This window comes from Globicephala melas, chromosome 2 (assembly GCF_963455315.2).
Source record: "Globicephala melas chromosome 2, mGloMel1.2, whole genome shotgun sequence".
Taxonomy (NCBI): Eukaryota; Metazoa; Chordata; class Mammalia; order Artiodactyla; family Delphinidae; genus Globicephala; species Globicephala melas.
Window position 1 is genome coordinate 13,341,701 of NC_083315.2, and position 21,650 is coordinate 13,363,350.

At 35.9% G+C, this 21,650-nt stretch overlaps 1 protein-coding gene across 1 annotated transcript in view; it reads left to right on the forward strand.

Annotated features, from left to right (window-relative positions):
• The window catches only part of DNAJC1 (DnaJ heat shock protein family (Hsp40) member C1), a 207,602-nt gene that overhangs the window by 98,366 nt on the left and 87,586 nt on the right, over nucleotides 1–21,650 (forward strand). The window contains exons 7-8 of the mRNA XM_030837139.2: nucleotides 1,846–1,936; nucleotides 21,218–21,381. Coding sequence (XP_030692999.2) covers nucleotides 1,846–1,936; nucleotides 21,218–21,381 — 255 coding nt within the window. The remainder of the gene's footprint in view (nucleotides 1–1,845; nucleotides 1,937–21,217; nucleotides 21,382–21,650) is intronic.

Genomic DNA, 21,650 nt, shown 5'->3' on the forward strand with positions numbered 1-21,650 from the left:
ATCTTTATTATATTGATTCAGTAATTTTAGAAGTGCCCTGTCGTTTCCCTGATTAATTATCAAGTAAAAGGGTTCTTTTATAACCCTAAGAAACATAGACCCCAGGAGAAAGCTTAAATTTGAACAGTCATAGCTGAAAAGAGATAATCTCATTCTAGGGTAGGTGTTCATGCATTTACATCTGAATTGAGGTAGAGCCAAGGATTGATTTTGTTCCTTCATTTCCTGCAGAACTAAAATCCTCTCAGACAGGTCTATGATTTATATGCTCTAGGAGTCATACAGTCTGGGAATGTTACTCTAGAGTTATCCTTGATATCTTTTTCTTATTCCACACCAGTCATTCATCAAGCTCTTTTACTTCTTTCTTTACTAGGTTTCTCATATATTTCAGTCTAGCTCAGTTCAAAGAATGCTTATTGAGTGCCTGTTTGATGCTAGATACTGTGCTCTGAGCATACAAGTAACCCTGTCTCAGATTTCTCATTTTCTAGAAGAGAATACAGCATGATACAAGCAACCATAGAAATGGGTTTAAATACAGAAGCAGTATACAGGAGAGAATTACTCTTCCAGGGAAGGTCAGAAAGACTTGCAAAAGAGGTGATGCTTGAATAGGGTTTTCAAGGATGAGTAGGAGTTCTTCAGAGTAATGGTAGGGGAGCAAAATGTTCTAGCTAGAATGCAAAGCATACAGAAAGACATGAAAGCATAGCACGGTGTAGCCTGGCAGCTACAAGTAGTATTGCTATAGAACAGATGGAGTTTGAGTCAAGGGGTGGTGGAAGATTATCTGTTTTTGCTTTTTTCACTGTCAGGATCTTCATATGCCTAGAGCACCAACTTGTTTATCTCCATGTCTGTGATTAAAGGCCTGGTCTTTTTTCGGTACTCTGCTAAAGTCTTACCTATCCTATTTGCCACTCCTTGAGACTTAGCCACTGTATCTTGACACCTAAGTATTTGCGTATAGTGTGTGTCCTCAATCCTCAACTCTCAGTGGAGTGACAACTTTCACTTGTATCTATATGGTCATAGAAGTTTCACAATCAGATTTGCATATAGTAATTTTGAAAATCTTTTGGAGTTAAGGGACTAATATGAAAATAGTGTTAGTACTTTGTTAGTCACAATAATATAATTTACTATGATATCAAATAATTCAGTTCAGCAAGTGTGTTTTTCTGCTCTCTGTCCATGCATAATACTGAGAAAATATACAATGGAAGAAAACAGGAAGAGGATACATCCCTTTCCTATCTGAGAGTAAAGGCTTTACTTAAACATATTTATACTCATGTAGTTTCTGGCTTTCATTAGTTCTCTAAGATAGAGAAATCGTAGATAACTGCTTATTCAGTTTCTTCTGTTCATCATAAAATTTGAAAGCATAAACGCAGAGGAAGACTACTTATTAAATGAATATACTGCTTTAAATAGTTTTTTTAATATTTATTTTATTTTTATTTATTTATTTTCCTTATTTTTTTTGGCTGCATCGGGTCTTAGTTGCAGCATACAGGATCTTCCATTATGGCTTCCTTGCAGCACGCGGGTTTCTCTCTAGTTGTGGCGTGCAGATTTTCTCTTCTCTAGTTGTGGTGCACGGGCTCCAGGGAGCGTGGGCTCTGTAGTTTGCGGCCTGTGGGCTCTCTCGTTGAGGTGTGCAAGCTTAGTAGTTGTGGTGCGCAGGCTTAGTTGCCCCGCAGCATGTGGGATCTTAGTTCCGCAGCCAGGCATTGAACCCGCGTCCCTGAATACACTGCTTTAAATTGAAGTTATGTGGAAAATACCATCAAAGCAAACTGACTTTTATGTTAATTTATTTGTTACTTCTTTTTTCAGGATGCTGGGCAGTTTTATGCTAAATATAAAGAAACAAGATTGAAGGAAAAGGAAGATGCATTGACTAGAGCCGAACTTGAAACACTTCAAAGTGAGTTTTAAACATTTTCTTACTGTATTAACTATATTATATAAAACTGATTATTTAAATTTGGATTTTCCCTTAAATTCAATAGTAATTAAATTTTCTGTGCTTTCTTTGCTACTCTGTAAATGGAGTTACTTGTACTTAATATACTATATGTGGAAAATACTATATTAGTAATTTCTGAACCACCCACAGCTCAATATCAGGAGGGGTAAAATTAACATGGGGTCATATAGTTCCTTTAATCTGAGAGGCATCCAAAATCTAGAAAGTCCTTAAATACTCCAGTGCTGCAGTTGTCATTGATATTTAGTGCTGAGTCTATCCAGTTGATCCCCAGCTTGCTGTATTACAGTAGTAAACAGGAAGCCTGAAAATGTCAATGATTTTTGTTTTGAAAGCCTTTGTTTCGTTTGTATTATTGTTATATAACATGAAAAACCTTGGCTAAAGTGTCAGTATGTTGAAATCTTCCATTGAACACTAAAGACAGCTCTTGCTGATTTTAGGAAAAGTTGAATATACTGTTAAGACATTTTACCAGCCCTGGTCTTTTTGTCTAAGTTTGTATATCTACATCTTTCCCACACGTATACGTTCTGTCCCTTTACGTTGCTTCATCTTTATCCAGAGCATTTAACGCTACTTAACTTTAATTTATATATTCATTCTGTTTACTCTCTGGTCCCCCCAATAGAATGTAAGCTTCATGAGGGTAAGGACTTCATCTGTTTTGTTCACTGTTATGACTATCCAAGGACCTTAAAGAGTCCCTGGCACATAGTAGGTTCTCAGTAGGTAATTGTTGACTGAATTCATGGAGGTGAAGTCTATTTTTTAAAAAATTCCAATATGAATGTTTTTGGTTCAGACTTCATTTCTGAATGCTATGCATGGTACCAATCTGGGCACAGAAGACAGTGTAAACACCCTTAATACCTGGTCACTTCACGCCTATAAGTGTATATAAATACACAGCATGTGTAGTTTAGAAAACAACTTGTGTGCTTTAAGGGTAAACAGTAAAAGCGTTTCTGCAGCGCATAGAAGTCATTTAGCCAAATCAAACTGGAAAAGAGCAACTGTGGTATTAGTATGCCACGCATTCGGTTCACACTTTCAGTATATACAGAAAAATGGTCATGGCCATTTCCCTTCACATACTGAAAGTCTAGCTTTCTGTCTTTACCCTGACGCTGACCGTGGTTTGAGAATAGAGGAGAATTATGTTCTCTCCAAACCCAAAGAGTACACTGCTACTACCTAAATGTGTGACTCTGAGGATTTTACTTTCCTCATCTGTCAGAAAAACATGTTGGACTAGATGATCCCAGTATTAGTTTTCTATTTTTGCACTAACAAATGGCCACAAATTTAGTGGCTTAAACACAAATGTATTATCTTATAGTTGTATGGCTCAGAGTCTGACATGAGTCTCGCTGGGCTAAAATCAAGGTTATCAAGCAAGGCTGCATTCCTTTTCCAGCTTCTAGAGGCCTTCCACACTCCTTGGATCTTGGCCCCCTTCCTCTTTCTTCAGATCCAGCAATGTTTCATCTCTCTGACTCTTCTGTTGTCACATCTCTGGCTGATCATAACTGGGAAAAGTTCTCTGCTTTTAAGGACTTGTGATTATATTGGGCCAACTTGGATAATTCAAGATAGTCTCCTATCTCAAGCTTAATCACATCTACAAAGTCTCTTTTGCCATGTAAGGTAAAATATTCCCAGGTCTGGGGATTAGAACATGGTCATGGTTAGGGGACCATTTTTTGCCTTATACAACCTTCAGGTGTCTGGGCAGCTTTAGAACAGGGACTTTCTTTTTCATCTTTGTGTCTGCAGCATTGAATATAGTGTCCTGGCACAGAGTAAATGTTTAATAAATGGATGAATGACTAAATATATGAATTAATATAATCCCATGAATATTAATGAGCGTTAATATTAGTGAAGAAGAAAACCAACTTACAGTTACCGGAGGGAAAGGGGTGGGGAGGGATAAATTGGGAGATTGGGATTGACATATACACACTGCTCTATATAAAACAGATAATAAGGACCTACTGTTTAGCACAGGGAACTCTTCTCAATACTCTGTAATGACCTATATGGGAAAAGAATCTAAAGAAGAGTGGATATATGTATATGTATAGCTGATTCACTTTGCTGTACAGCAGAAACTAACACAGCATTTTAAATCAATACTCCAATAAAAAAATAAAAGTTTCAACAGTTACAAACACAAAATAATATTCAGATAAACTATATCATTGTTTAAAGCAGACTTCTGTTTAAGAGGGAAAGTTTAGGATGTTAGAGAATTACGTATTAAGGTTGACTGATGTGTGTTTTGCAGAGCAGGGTAAGGGTGGACAAATGATTATTATTGTTATATTAAACCAAAGATTGAAACAGAAGTTGATGTTAGAGCAATTGTTGAAATAGTTTTAATGAAATTGAATAAATCAATGAATAAATGAAACTTTAAATGTAATTTTTATATAATTGTTACTTTTAAGTAAAACTGTTACATAAAAATTTTCTAAGCCTTTTAAGACTAGTCAAAAGGAGCAGGGGGAAGGGGCTTCCCTGGTGGCGCAGTGGTTGAGAGTCTGCCTGCCGATGCAGGGGACACGGGTTCGTGCCCTGGTCCTGGAAGATTCCACATGCCGCGGAGCGGCTGGGCCCGTGAGCCATGGCCGCTGAGCCTGCGCGTCCGGAGCCTGTGCTCTGCAACGGGAGAGGCCACAACAGTGAGAGGTCCGCGTACCGCAAAAAAAAAGAAAGGAGGGGGGGAAATGACATTTACAAGAAAAGAGAAAAATATCAAACTAAACCAAAATTTACCAGAGGCAGTATGAATACACTAATTTCATTGCTTTCATAGTCATGTTTTCATGACTATTTTTCCAAAATTGTTTAGAGACTTTTGTTCTGCCTAAGAATTTGATAATAATTCTCAAGCAGATTTGATAATGCTCTTTTAAAAAAATTTTTTTTAATTTTTATTTTTAAATTGAAGTAGAGTTGTTTTACAATGTTTCAGTTATACAGCAAAGTTATTCAGCTACACATATACATACATGTCTATTCTTTTTAAGATTCTTTTCCATTACAGGTTATTATAAGGTATTTAATACAGTTCCTTGTGCTATACAGTAGGTCCTTGTTGTTTATCTATTTTATATATAGAGGTGTATATCTGTTCATCTCAAAGACCAAATTTATCCCTCTCTCTCTTTCCCCCCCCGCTAACTGTAAGTTTTTCTATGTCTGGGAGTCTCTTTCTGTTTTGTAAATAAGTTCATTTGTATCATTTTCTTTAGATTCCACATATAAGTGGTATCATATGATATTCGTTATAATAATTTGTTATTATTTAATAAAAATATTGTGTAAAGAAACATTAATTTAAAAATAGGTAAATATCTGAAAACTCTGTATGCCAGCAAAAATGTGTGATAGTCTTCTAAAAAGGTGGAAAATTCATTACTAGCTTATGGTTTCTTGAAACTGAAAATGAGGAAATTAAATGCCAGAAACTTTATTAAAAACAATACTCATCCTAGGCTCTGAGTAATAAGACTTCTGTCGCTCATGTTTTGATATCAGTAGTATATTTAGAAAAGGTGATGGTATCAACATTAAGAATGTTAAAGAACAGTCACATTACTCTTAATAACGTCAAAAGCTGTCATGTATTTTTAAATGTAGTCTCTAATGGTTACATGCAAAGAATCTTTTAATTAATTTTGTTAACTTCATTACAGTGTTCTACATTGTATACTTTAGAACTAACACATAAAGGCCCCAGATCCCCCAGTGTGCATTTCATTTGCCCCCATCCTTCTTAATTTTAAAGACCATCATTGGAATACTGAATTCATAATAACATTTCCATCTGCTTAATTGAGTAAATTCATCTCATGCAGATTAACAATAGCTATTTTATGCTGCCTGTTTTTCATGACCTAATTGCTAATCTGCCCTCAAGTCTATTTGCTTTACTGCTGAGATTGTGCTGAGTCCTCTAAGAGCTACACTAGAACTACACTGAGTAGGGTGTGGTGGTGTTACTTGCTGAAATGGTATTTTAGGGGGGAAATCTGAAAAAAGGGTAATTTCTTAAAAATAAATATCGTTCTCCTGGGAAGTCTTTATGGAAAAAAATGTGATGATTTATTTGGAAATTTTTGAGCATTTCTTTCTTTATTATAAACTTTTAATCAATTTTATGTTTTAGGTTTAAATCCAAGTTGAATATTTATAAATATAAGACTTTTTCAGTGTTAATAATATTTTTATACATTCTCTAATTGTATGAGTTTTAATCTAAGTCAATAGATGTGAGTTCTAAGTACTATAATGAAACAGCCCATATTGTGAATGGAAAAAAATGAGTTATTTTATGAAGAAATTGATTGTAAAGGTTAAAATTTGAATAGAGAAAAGAGGGGAGGAAAGGTCGAAGGAAAACACAATATTTCCCTTTTTTACTGTGTACTTTATATGAGTTAAGAACAAAAGCAAAATCAAATAATCAAAACCCTACTGTCAAGTACTTCTTTTTTGTCTACAGAGATAATCATTCCAGACATTATATTTTTCTTCTTGTTGTGTGGTCCCCACTCCATGCCCCAGTGATAGCCTAAGTAGGGGTGCCAAGGGGACAGTAAGAACATGGTAGACAGAATATATCTCTTTAGGGTGGCAGGATGGGAAAACATTCACCTTCCCTAAGGTAATGGAAGACTGGTTTTCTAGAAAACTTAGGTTCATGAGGAAAGGAGTTGCTAGTGCTGATTTGTAAGCTAATTCAGGGGTTAATGGAGAAGGAGGACAAAGGAGGTAGGGCAGATGTAATCCCAATGGGTTCGAACATTTTTTCCTTTGGTAATATAGGGTGCTCATGGATGGGAGATTACTCTCTGAGATAATTTATGAAAAGGCATATGACACATCGCTAGCTCCAGTACATTTGGAAACATGACCAAATAGAAACTCTGTACCTTAACTTATTATATAGTAAAACCTGATAGGAGCCCTAGCCCCAAGAGTTTATATGTAGGCAAAGAATATCTTTAAAATAGTATTATTTCCTATGTACTTTGTTCTAATAACAATGGAATGTGAATTTTTAAAATCATATAGCTCAAATACAAATTACAGTTGCCTCGGTATTTCATAATCATAATGCTGTGATGCTTAAATATAATGCAATCTCAGTTTTCTCACTGAAATGATTCAGAAAAGCATTTATTCAATTTAATATATAAACAATTATGGCTATAGATTAACTGGTCAAATTTCAACTAAAATTTTACTTACTAATCTGGAAATGAGTACCTATTTAATGTAACTGTATATAAAATGATACATCACTTTATAAGATCCATGCAGGCAGGTATTTTCGTCTCTCTTGTCTATAGTCATAACCCCAGCACCTAGAATAATGCCAGGCATGTGGTAGCTCCTCAGTAACTATTAATTGAATGAATTAATGAATTTAGAAATACCGTATTGCTCTTTTCTACTTCATACTTCTTAAAGCAATTTATTTAAACTCTTCAGTAACATTTTTGACAGGAGGATTCTTGTCATCAGTAAAACTACTTTTTGAGTCATCAACACAGAGTAAATCATCTTTATTTCCATATATAATGAGGTATGATCTTTTTGATTCCATGTATGAGACTGACAGTGAAAATTTTATTCCAAGTCACAATTCATCTAATATTAGGATTTTTTCCTTTTTTTTAAATATATGATTGTTACAATAAAACCAATGTATTGCTTTATCCCCTCAATAATTTTCATTGTGGTAAAATATACATAACAAAATTTACCATCTTAACCATTTCTAAGTACAGCAGAGTTCAGTGGTATTAAATATATTCATAATGTACAACCATTACCCCCCTCCATCTCCCATAGCTGTTTTCATCTTGCAAAACTGAAACTGTACCCGTTAAATAATAACTCCCCATTCTCACCTCCACCCACCCTGTGGCAACCACTGTTCTGTGATTTCAGCTACTCTAAGTATCTCACATAAGTCTAATCATACAGTATTTATCTTTTTGTGATTGGCTTATTTCACTTTGCATAATGTCCTCAAGATTCATCCATGTTGTGGCATATGTCAGAATTTCCTTCCTTTTTAAGGCTGAATAATATTCCATTGTATGTATATACCACATTTTGTTTATCCATTCATCTGTCAATGAACACTTGGGTTGCTTCCACTTTTTAGCTGTTGTGCATACTACTACTGTGAACTTGGGTGTACAGATATCTCTTTGAGTCCCTGGTTTCAGCTCTTCTGGATATATATCCAGAAGTGGAATTGCTGGATCATATGATAATTCTATTTTTACTTTTTTTTAGGAACCTCCATAATGTTTTCCATAGCACTGTACCATTTTACATTCTCACCAACAGTGCACAGAGTTCCAATTTCTCCATATCCTTGCCAATGCTTTTTATTTTCTGGGGATTTTGTGTGTGTGTGTGTGTGTGTGTGTGTGTGTGTGTTTCCTATAGCCATCCTATTGCGTGTTTCTTTGGAGAAATTACTATTCAAGCCCTGTACCCAATTTTGAATCAGATTGTTCGTTGTTGAGTTTTAGAAGTTTTCTATATATTCTGTATATTATTCCTTATCAGATACATGATTTGCAAATATTTTCTCCTATTATATGGGTTGCCTTTTTACTCTGTTGATATTCTCTTTCGATGCACAAAATTTTTTAATCTTAATGAAGTCTAATTTGTCTATTTTTTCTTTCATTGCCTGTGCCTTTGGTGTCATATCAAAGAAATCATTGCCAAATCCATTGTCATGAAGCTTTTGCCCTATATTTTCTTGGAAGACCTTTAGAGTTTTAGTTCTTAGACTTAGGTAATTGATCCATTTTGAGTTAGTTTTTATATATGGTGTTGGGTAAGGGTCCAACTTCTTTATTTTCACATGGTATCTAGCTTTCCCAGCACCATTTGCCTAACTGTTGCTATTTTTGTTTCAATTTTTCTTTTTTTTTAATTTTGGCTGTGCTGTGCAGCTTGTAGCATCTCAGTTCCCTGACCAGGGATTGAACCCGGGTCACAGCAGTGAAAGCGCCAAATACTAACCACTAGACCACCAGGGAACTCCCGTGAACTGTTGCTTTTCTATTTAACTTTTTACTTTGAAATAATTATAGATTCATAGGAAGTTGCAAAGATAGTACAGAGAGGTCCCATGTACCCTCCTCTCAGTTTCCCCCATTGGTTATCTTATATAAGTATAGTATAATATCAAAACTAGGAACTGACATTGATAGAAAATGTATGTATAGTTCTCTGCCATTTTATCACATGCTTATATTAATGTAGCCACCACCCCAGTTATCCCCTACTGCTTTATCATCACAACCATCACCTTCTCCCATCCCCCCATTATCCCTAACACCTGGCAATTACTAATCTATTTTTCATCTGTCTAACATTGTAATTTTGACTGTATGATTTAGAGAATGTGAATTCGAGAACCATACAGTGTGTGACCTTTTGAGACTGGCTTTTTTCACTCATTGTATTGCCTTTGGGATTTATCCAAGTTGTTCCGTGTGTCAGTAATTCATTTCCTTTTATTAATGAATAATATTCCATAGTATGGATGTACCACCGTTTGTTTAACCATTCACCTATTGTGGGACATTTTGGTGGTTTATGGTTTTTGACTGTTACAAATAAGGCTGCTATGAACAGTCATATGTAAATTTTTGTGTGAACCCAGAAGTGTAATTGCTGGGTCATATGATAAGTTTATGTTTAGAGTTTTAAGAAATTGCCAAACTATTTTCCAGAGTTCCCATACCATGTTATACTCCTACCAGCGTTGTATGAGAGATTTAGTCTCTTTGCAGCCTCACCAGAATTTGATATTCTCACTATTTTTTATTTTAGCTGTTCTGATAAGGTGTGTAGAGATATCTCACCATGGTCTTAACTTGCATTTTCCTAATGGATAGGAATGTTGAAACATTTTTTCACGTGCTTATTTGCCACGTGTATATCGTCTCCAGTAAAATCTTTCTTCATGCCTTTGGCTTGTTTTCTAATTGGATTTTTATTTTTACTATTGAGTTTTAAGAATCCTTCATATATATGTTCTAGATATGATTCCTCTTTTATTTTTTTTTTATTTATTTTTTTTTAACATCTTTATTGGGGTATAATTGCTTTACAATGGTGTGTTAGTTTCTGCCTTATAACAAAGTGAATCAGCCATACATATACATATGTTCCCATATCTCTTCCCTCTTGCGTCTCCCTCCCTCCCACCCTCCCTATCCCACCCCTCCAGGCTGTCACAAAGCACCGAGCCAATATCCCTGTGCCATGCAGCTGCTTCCCACTAGCTATCTACCTTACTACGTTTGTTAGTGTGTATATGTCCATGACTCTCCCTCGCCCCGTCACAGCTCACCCTTCCCCCTCCCCATAACCTCAAGTCCGTTCTCTAGGAGGTCTGCGTCCTTATTCCTGCCCCACCCCCAGGTTCTTCATGACATTTTTTTTTTCTTAAATTCCATATATATGTGTTAGCATACGGTATTTGTCTTTTTCTTTCTGACTTACTTCACTGTGTATGACAGACTCTAGGTCTATCCACCTCATTACAAATAGCTCAATTTCGTTTCTTTTTATGGCTGAGTAATATTCCATTGTATATATGTGCCACATCTTCTTTATCCATTCATCCGATGATGGGCACTTAGGTTGTTTCCATCTCCAGGCTATTGTAAATAGAGCTGCAATGAACATTTTGGTACATGACAAATGACAATGGAGACCTGTGGGATGCAGCAAAAGCAGTTCTAAGGGGGAAGTTTATAGCAATACAAGCCCACCTTAAGAAGCAGGAAACATCTAGAATAAACAACCTAACCTTGCACCTCAAGCAATTAGAGAAAGAAGAACAAAAAAACCCCAAAGCTAGCAGAAGGAAAGAAATCATAAAAATCAGATCAGAAATAAATGAAAAAGAAATGAAGGAAACAATAGCAAAGATCAATAAAACTAAAAGCTGGTTCTTTGAGAAGATAAACAAAATAGATAAACCACTAGCCAGACTCATCAAGAAAAAAAGGGAGAAGACTCAAATCAATAGAATTAGAAATGATTCCTCTTTTAGATATGTGGTTTACAAATATGAAATCTTGATTATTGCAGCTCTACAATAATCTCAAAATTAGGTAGAGTGATTCTTCCCACTTTCTTCTTCTTTTTCAAAATGTTTTAGTTATTCTAGTTCCTTTGCCTTTCCGTTGTAAGTTTTAGGGTAATCTTGTGTGTATCTACAAAAAAAAATCTTGCTGGAATTTTGATACGAATTACGTTAAACTTGTATATCAATTTGGGGAGGATTGACCTATTTACTGTGTTGAATATATCTCTTCATTTATTTATAGCTTCATTAATTTCTTTGGTGTTTTGTAGTTTTTAGCTTACAGATCATGTATGTATCTTCTTAGATTTACATCTGTTTCTTTTTTTTTTTTTGAGTGATTAAATGGTATTGGGTTTTTAATTTCAGTCTCCAAATGTTTACTTTAAGTAAAGAAATTCAGCTGAATTTTGTATGTAGATATTGTATCCTGCACCTTTTCAGATTTACTTATTAGTTCTAGGAATTTTTATGTAGATTCTTTGCATTTTCTATGTAGATAGTCATGTCAGTATGACAATAGGGATAATTTTATTTTTTTCCTTTTTAATTTGTATGCATTTTGTTTCCTTTTCATGCCATATTTTGCTATCTAGAACTTCCAGAACTATGTTGAACATGAGTGGGGAGACAGGGCATCCTTCCTCTGTTCTAAACCTTAGGGGGGAAGCATTTAGTGTTATACCATTAAGTAGGGTGTTAGCTGTATGGTTTTTTGTTGTTGTTGTTGTTGTTGTTTAACATCTTTATTGGGGTATAATTGCTTTACAATGGTGTGTTAGTTTCTGCTTTATAACAAAGTGAATCAGATATACACATACATATGTTCCCATATCTCTTCCCTCTTGCGTCTCCCTCCCTCCCACCCTCCCTATCCCACCCCTCCAGGCAGTCACAAAGCATTGAGCCGATATCCCTGTGCCATGTGGCTGCTTCCCACTAGCTATCTACCTTACGTTTGTTAGTGTATATATGTCCATGACTCCCTCTCGCTCTGTCACAGCTCACCCTTCCCCCTCCCCATATCCTCAAGACTGTTCTCCAGTAGGTCTGTGTCTTTATTCCTGTCTTACCCCTAGGTTCTTCATGACATTTTTTTTTCTTAAATTCCATATATATGTGTTAGCATACAGTATTTGTCTTTTTCTTTCTGACTTACTTCACTCTGTATGACAGACTCTAGATCTATCCACCTCATTACAAATAGCTCAATTTCGTTTCTTTTTATGGCTGAGTAATATTCCATTGTATATACGTGCCACATCTTCTTTATCCATTCATCCGATGATGGGCACTTTGGTTGTTTCAATCTCCGGGCTATTGTAAATAGAGCTGCAATGAACATTTTGGTACGTGACTCTTTTTGAATTTTTGTTTTCTCAGGGTATATGCCCAGTAGTGGGATTGCTGGGTTATATGGTAGTTCTATTTGTAGTTTTTGAAGGAACCTGCATACTGTTCTCCATAGTGGCTGAACCAATTCACATTCCCACCAGCAGTGCAAGAGTGTTCCCTTTTCTCCACACCCTCTCCAGCATTTATTGTTTCTAGATTTTTTGATGATGACCATTCTGACTGGTGTGAGATGATATCTCATTGTAGTTTTGATTTGCATTTCTCTAATGATTAATGATGTTGAGCATTCTTTCATGTGTTTGTTGGCAGTCTGTATATCTTCTTTGGAGAAATGTCTATTTAGGTCTTCTGCCCATTTTTGGATTGGGTTGTTTGTTTTCTTGTTATTGAGCTGCATGAGCTGCTTGTAAATTTTGGAGATTAATCCTTTGTCAGTTGCTTTATTTGCAAATATTTTCTCCCATTCTGAGGGTTGTCTTTTGGTCTTGTTTATGGTTTCCTTTGCTGTGCAAAAGCTTTGAAGTTTCATTAGGTCCCATTTGTTTATTTTTGTTTTTATTTCCATTTCTCTAGGAGATGGGTCAGAAAGGATCTTGGTGTGATTTATGTCATAGAGTGTTCTGCCTATGTTTTCCTCTAAGAGTTTGATAGTTTCTGGCCTTACATTTAGGTCTTTAATCCATTTTGAGCTTATGTTTGTGTATGGTGTTAGGGAGTGATCTAATCTCATACTTTTACATGTATCTGTCCAGTTTTCCCAGCACCACTTATTGAAGAGGCTGTCCTTTCTCCACTGTACATTCCTGCCACCTTTATCAAGGATAAGGTGTCCATATGTGCGTGGGTTTATATCTGGGCTTTCTATCCTGTTCCATTGATCTATCTTTCTGTTTTTGTGCCAGTACCATACTGTCTTGATTACTGTAGCTTTGTAGTATAGTCTGAAGTCAGGGAGCCTGATTCCTCCAGCTCCGTTCTCAAGATTGCTTTGGCTATTCAGGGTCTTTAGTGTTTCCATACAAATTGCGAAATTTTTTGTTCTAGTTCTGTGAAAAATGCCAGTGGTAGTTTGATAGGGATTGCATTGAATCTGTAGATTGCTTTGGGTAGTAGAGTCATTTTCACAATGTTGATTCTTCCAATCCAAGAACATGGTATATCTCTCCATCTGTTTGTATCATCTTTAATTTCTTTCATCAGTGTCTTATAATTTTCTGCATACAGGTCTTTTGTCTCCTTAGGTAGGTTTATTCCTAGATATTTTATTCTTTTTGTTGCAATGGTAAATGGGAGTGTTTTCTTGATTTCACTTTAAGATTTTTCATCATGAGTATATAGGAATGCCAGAGATTTCTGTGCATTAATTTTGTATCCTGCTACTTTACCAAATTCATTAATTAGCTCTAGTAGTTTTCTGGTAGCATCTTTAGGATTCTCTATGTATAGTATCATGTCATCTGCAAACAGTGACAGCTTTACTTCTTCTTTTCCGATTTGGATTCCTTTTATTTCCTTTTCTTCTCTGATTGCTGTGGCTAAAACTTCCAAAACTATATTGAATAAGAGTGGTGGGAGTGGGCAACCTTGTCTTCTTCCTGATCGTAGTGGAAATGCTTTCAGTTTTTCACCATTGAGGATGATGTTGGCTGTGGGCTTGTCATATATGGCCTTTATTATGTTGAGGAAAGTTCCCTCTATGCCTACTTTCTGCAGGGTTTTTATCATAAATGGGTGTTGAATTTTGTCAAAAGCTTTCTCTGCATCTATTGAGATGATCATATGGTTTTTCTCCTTCAATTTGTTAATATGGTGTATCACGTTGATTGATTTGCGTATATTGAAGAATCCTTGCATTCCTGGAATAAACCCCACTTGATCATGGTGTATGATCCTTTTAATGTGCTGTTGGATTCTGTTTGTTAGTATTCTGTTGAGGATTTTTGCATCTATGTTCATCAGTGATATTGGCCTGTAGTTTTCTTTCTTTGTGACATCCTTGTCTGGTTTTGGTATCAAGGTGATGGTGGCCTCGTAGAAGGAATTTGGGAGTGTTCCTCCCTCTGCTATATTTTGGAAGAGTTTGAGAAGGATAGGTGTTAGCTCTTCTCTAAATGTTTGATAGAATTCGCCTGTGAAGCCATCTGGTCCTGGGCTTTTTGTTGGAAGATTTTTAATCACAGTTTCAATTTCAGTGCTTGTGATTGGTCTGTTCATATTTTCTATTTCTTCCTGATTCAGTCTTGGCAGGTTGTGCATTTCTAAGAATCTGTCCATTTCTTCCGATTGTCCATTTTATTGGCATAGAGTTGCTTGTAATCTCTCATGATCTTTTGTATTTCTGCAGTGTCAGTTGTTACTTCTCCTTTTTCATTTCTAATTCTATTGATTTGAGTCTTCTCCCTTTTTTTCTTGATGAGTCTGGCTAGCTGTTTATCTATTTTGTTTATGTTCTCAAAGAACCAGCTTTTAGTCTTATTGATCTTTGCTATCATTTCTTTTTCATTTATTTCTGATCTGATTTTTATGATTTCTTTCCTTCTGCTAGCTTTGGGGGTTTTTTGTTCTTCTTTCTCTAATTGCTTTAGGTGCAAGGTTAGGTTGTTTATTCTAGATGTTTCCTGCTTCTTAAGGTGGGCTTGTATTGCTATAAACTTCCCCCTTAGAACTGCTTTTGCTACATCCCATGGGTTTTGGGTCGTTGTGTCCCCATTGTCATTTGTTTCTAGGTATTTTTTTATTTCCTCTTTGATTTCTTCAGTGATCACTTCATTATTAAGTAGTGTATTTTTTAGCCTCTATGTGTTTGTGTTTTTTACAGATTTTTTCCTGTAATTGATATCTAGTCTCATGGCGTTGTGGTTGGAAAAGATACTTGATACAATTTCAATTTTCTTAAATTTACCAAGGCTTGATTTGTGACCCAAGATATGATCTATCCTGGAGAATGTTCCATGAGCACTTGAGAAAAATGTGTATTCTGTTGTTTTTGGATGGAATGTCCTATAAATATCAATTAAGTCCATCTTGTTTAATGTATCATTTAAAGCTTGTGTTTCCTTATTTATTTTCATTTTGGATGATCTGTCCATGGGTGAAATTGGGGTGTTAAAGTCCCCTACTATGAATGTGTTACTGTCGATTTTCCCTTTTATGGCTGTTAGTATTTGCCTTATGTATTGAGGTGCTAGCTGTATGTTTTTTATAGATGCCCTATATGAAGTTAAGGAAGTTTCCCTCTGTTCCTAGTTTTCTGAGTTTTTAATCATGACTGGGTGTTGAATTTTGTTAAATTTTTGTACATTTTTTTCATCAATTAATATGATTTTGTGATATTTCCTCTTTGGCCTGTTAATGTTGTGGATTACACTGATTGAATTTTGAATATGGAACCACACTTGCACCCCCCCACAGTAAATACCATGATGGTATATAATTCTTTTTATATATTGCTGAATTCTCTTTGCACATATTTTGTGAAGGATTTTTGCATCTATATTCATGAGAGATACTGGTCTATAGTTTTCTCTTTTTGTACTGTCTTTGTATGATTTCAGTATCAGGGTGCCCCCATATAATGAATTGGGAAGTCTTCTCTTCTATTTTCTGAAAGAAGCTGTGTAGAATTGGTGTTAATTCTTTAAACATTTGGTAGAATTCTCTAGTGAAGCCATCTAAGCCTGGATATTTCTTTTTGGCAGTTTTTAAATTATAAATTAAATTTCCTTTATAAATACAAGGCTATTCAAATATCTTATTTCATATATCTATTTAATGATTGAATTAAGGTAGTTTGTATTTTTCAAGCAGTTGGTCAGCTTCACCCAAATTGTCAAATTTGTGTGTTTAGCGTTGTTCACTTTATTATCCTTTTGATGTCTGCATGTCCTGTGGTGATTTCTCCAGTTTCAGTGCTAAAATACTGCTAACTTCTGTTTTCTCACTTTTTTGGTCAGTTTTCCAGATGTATATCAGTTTTATTGATCTTTTCAAAGATCCAGTTCCTTGTTTCATTGATTTTTCTCTATTGCTTTTCTTTTCAGTTTCATTGATTTTTGTTCTCATTTTTATTATTTTCTTTCTTCTGCTTGCTTTGGGCATCTTTTGGGTAAATTCCTTTGCTCTGAATTCTATTTACCTGATATTAATTAGCTACTCCTGCTTTCTTTTGATTAATGTTTTGATTAATTTGTAGTAAGTTTCTTGTAGATAGCATATACATAGGTCCTGGTTTTTCATCCACTGTACCAATCTTTATCTTTTAATTGGTGTATTTAGACCATTTGCCTGTAATGTAGTTATTGATATATTAGGGCTTAAGTGTGCCATTTTATTTTTTGTTTTCTATTTGTTCTGTTTTCTTCTTTCTGCTTTCTTGTGTAGGTTACTAGAATGTTTTTCTTTTTAGAATTCCATTTGAATTTATCTATAGTGTTGTTGTTGTTTTTTTTTTTTTTTTTTTGCGGTACGCGGGCCTCTCACTGTTGTGGCCTCTCCCGTTGTGGAGCACAGACTCTGGACGCGCAGGCTCAGAGGCCATGGCTCATGGCGCAGCTGCTCCACAGCATGTGGGATCCTCCCAGACCGGGGCATGAACCCGTGTCCCCTGCATCGGCAGGCGGACTCTCAACCACTGCGCCACCAGGGAAGCCCTATAGTGTTTTTTTAATATATTATTTTGTATAGCGTTTTTAGTGGGTGCTCTAGGTATTATGTTATATATACATAACTTATTACAATCTACTGGTGTAAACAATTTACCATTTCAAGTGATATATAGAAACATTACCTCACTTTACATCCATTTATGTCTCCCACTTATAACTGTCTTAAATATTTTCTCTACATATATTGAATGTTATAATTTCCATTCAGCTGTCAGATATAACATAGAAAACTCAAGAGGAGGAGGAAAATCTATTGTATTTACCCATATTTTTACTCTTGTTCTTTCTCCTTCCAGCTATTTTAAGATTTTTTTCTTTTATGATTTCCTTTCTGTTCAGATAACTAGCCATTATTATCAGATAGGTCTGCTGGTAACAGATTCTCTTAGTTTTCCTTCGTCTGCAGAGGTCTTGGTTTCCCCTTTATTCCTGAAGGATATTTTCACTGAATATGGAATTTTGAGTTGACAGTTGTTTGCATTTTGCACTTGAAAAATGTGCCAAATTCAGTTAGCATACTTCTCAGTTCTGGTATTTCTATTTGGTTCTTCTGTATATCTTCTGTTTCTTTGCTGTTGACTTTTTATTTCTTCCTCTGTTTTAAGAATGTGTACTATTGCTTGTCAGACCATTTTTATATGCTGTGTTAAAATCCTAGGCGGATAATTTGGATGTCTCTTTCATCTGTTGGCATCTATTGATTATCTTTTTCATTCAAATAGAGATATTCTTGGTTCTTGGCATGATGAGTGACTTTTTTTTTATTAAAACTTGGACATTTCAGGTATTACAAGACTCTGGATCTTATTTAAATCCTCTATTTTACCTGGTGTTCTCTAACAAAGCCTAGCAGTGGAAAGGGGAGGGCTGCTGCCCTGTTACAGTCAGGTAGGAGTGGAATTCCAGGTTCCCTTCATGACATGTATTACAGCTGAGGGGGAGGCTGGTTGTGAATCCTTTCAGGGTTGGGTGGGTGTGGGTGCTCTTGCTTGCCAGTAGGTCTCCACTTACCCCAGCCTTACTGCTCGCCACCTGGCCTCCTCTGACATTGTGGGGGGCAGGGGTGCCTCAGCTGGACAGTTGTGAAAGCCCTGATTGCCCTCTAGGCTTCCTCTGAAACCACCCTGGCAGGGAGGAGGAGGGACACCTCATTATTCCAAATCTACTATCCCTGGGTAGATTTGGAAACCCAGACTACCAACTTAGTGTCTGCTGTTCCCACATGGGAAGGGGGATCCACATCACCTCTCAGCAGACATGAAAGCTTGGCTTCTTACACAGCCTTCTCCCACATCACCCTGAGGTTGGGGTGCCTCATTACAGCCTCACTATGGCAGAAGTCTAGGCTTCCCACTAGCCTTCGCTGGCATGGGGGTGGGGTGTGGCCATAGTTTTTTCTGTGTTGTTTGCCTGAAGTAGATCGGTTATTATCTAAAAGTTTATCTTGATATGCTGCTGCTTTTCTGGTCCTTTTGGCTGGAAAGAGAAAGCTTTTTAAATTTTTTAATATTACCATTATTATTTCTGTGCCTTTCAGTGTTTTTAGGCTGCAAGCCTCCCTGGGACCAAGTCTGGGATATATGAGGCTGTAAGAAACCCAGGGAAGTTACCACCTTGGTGCTCATTGGGTCCTGCCATTCCTAGTTGGTCTGTCTTCTCTCCAACATTCAGATTATTCTTCTGTTTGTTTCATATATAACATTTAGAATTTTTAGTTTTTCTTAGTGAGAGGACTATGAAAAAGTACTTCTTCATTTTTCCAGGAGTGGAAGTTTTGTATTATTTTTTTAAGTGATTTTTTTAAATGCATATTTTAAAAGATTCAGATACTTGCAATTGTGATCAACACCCCAGAAATAAACCAAATTTATTTGCTTCCTTTTTATAACTGATTCTCTATAAGCAACCAAAACTGCATTCTAGTTTATGTGTATTTTCCCTTAGCAATAATTTGTTGCTCAAAATAAAGAAATTGTGAAAAATTGAGTAATATGACCAACTTCATAAGGAATCTTTTTTTTTTTAAATTTGGCTGCATTGGGTCTTCATTGCTGCACGTGGGCTTTCTCTGGTTGCAGCGAGCAGGGCTGTTCTTCATTGCAGCGCGGGCTTCCCATCATGGTGGCTTCTCTTGTTGTGGAGCATGGGCTGTAGGTGCACGGGCTTCAGTAGTTGTGGCGCACGGGCTTAGTTGCTCCGCGGCATGTGGGATCTTCGCGGACCAGGGCTCAAACCCGTATCCCCTGCATTGGCAGGCGGATTCTTAACCACTGCGCCACCAGGGAAGTCCCCATAAGGAGTCATTTATACGGTTTCTTCCTCTTTTCTGAAAAACAATTTTGAAAAACAAGAAAACCTGGCCTCCTATTTGGGCTCATATTGTACTCTGGTGACACTATGTTTTTATACTTTGAAATTAGACTCATATATCATTTAAGTTACTAATTTCCTATTTTGGTATTAGGGTGTTTTGTTTTTTTTTTAAGTCACCATTTCAAAAGCCTGGATGTATAAAGGTACTGAAGCAGTAGAGGATAAAATATGGTATTAGATACCATGTAATTTCTAGAAAGGTAACAGCCTTGTTAAGTAGAACTGTTCCCATAACACTGTATTCTTTTTTTTTTTTTTTTTTTTTTTTTTTTTGCGGTACGCGGGCCTCTCACTGCTGTGGCCTCTCCCGCTGCGGAGCAACAGGCTCCGGACGTGCAGGCTCAGCGGCCATGGCTCACGGGCGCAGCTGCTCCGCGGCATGTGGGATCCTCCCGGACCGGGGCACGAACCCATGTCCCATGCACCGGCAGGTGGACTCTCAACCACTGCGCCCCCAGGGAAGCCCAACCCTGTATTCTTAATGCACATTATTTTTGGCCATTTTTCTCTATTGGGCTGCCTATCCTTTTGTCAGTTTATAAGATCTCTTTATGTATTCTGTATATCAGGCTTCTGTTTGTACTCTGAATTGTAGATGATCTTTCCAAATCTGTTATTTCTCTCTTGATTTGTTTATTCTTTTATCTTTTTTTTTTATATAGCATTTGGGTTTTCAGTCTTAGTTAAGATTTTGTCTTCCTTTAAATAGTACAGGTAGTATTTTAGATTTCTTTTTGCAAGATTTTTATTGTTTTGGTTTTTAAAGTCAAGTCTCTTATCCAACTGGGATTTATTTTGGTATATATTGTAAGGTTGTGTCCAATTTTCTTTCAAATGGGTATTCATTTGTGACAGCATCATTTAATAAATCCTTTTCCCACTGAACTGAAACATTTATGAATTCTCTGTTCTATTCTAGGAATTTGTCTCTTCATATGCCAATATCATATTAATTTTATTACGTTAGTATTATAACAGATACATAGAGGATGGAGAAGATATGGTTATAAGGATGGATGAGTTTGACAGTAGTAATCAAGAGTGAAGTTGCTTCTCAGTGTTAACTTTCTAATCAGAAAGGGATTTAATGGAGAGGCCAATTGATAAGTATCTATTGATAACTACCCTTGATGTTGCCAGGTTATATTTTGCATTTGTGAAATATTGAAAAGATGAATGTATACCATTAATAGCTAATTTTCTGCCAAGTAGTATGTTAGGGGATATATAATTCTCCTCACATCAACTTTATGAGGTTAGATGTAGCTCCCTTTTACAGAAGAGAAAATGGACACTTGTTCTAAGGGTTAAGTTACTTGCCCAGTATTGTGCAACTATTAGATAGTAAAGGTAGGATTAAAACACTAATGACCAGGCTCTTTTCACTATGCCATAATGAAATGTTTCATGAACAGTACTTTGAACACTAAAGATATATACAAATTGATATGATGGTTATATCATAATCTTCTATCATTAGCACCCGTGAGTTTTATTTTAAAACAATGCAGTGGATAGGGCACAATAAAACTTTACAGCTAACTATTTATAGCAAAGCAATTCTATTTTGATGAAAGAACAATATATATTTATGTGTTCTTTCAAGAATGGTCTATGAATAAAATGTTAGAAGCTATTATGTTATTGATTGGTTCTTTTAAACATTTTTTTTTTTAGAGCAGAAGAAAGTTAAAGTAAAAAAACCAAAACCTGAATTTCCTGTATATACACCTTTAGAAAGTACATATATTCAATCTTATGATCATGGAACTTCTATAGAAGAAATTGAGGAACAAATGGATGATTGGCTGGAAAATAGAAACAGAGCACAGAAAAAACAGGTAAATTTTTAAAATTTTGTTTTAATTGAGTAAAATACATACTGAAAAGTACATAAAATATAGATGTACAGCTCAGTAAACTGTCACATGGTAAATCAAGTTACCATTGCCAAGATCAAGAAATAGAACATTGCCAGTGTCCAGAAGCCACACTCATGCTTCATCCTGGTCACTACCTTTCTTTTCTTCTACAAAGATAATGATCATCCTGACTTCTAACCATAGATTAGTTTTTCCGGCTGTTTGAAGTTTATAACTGGAATCGTCCT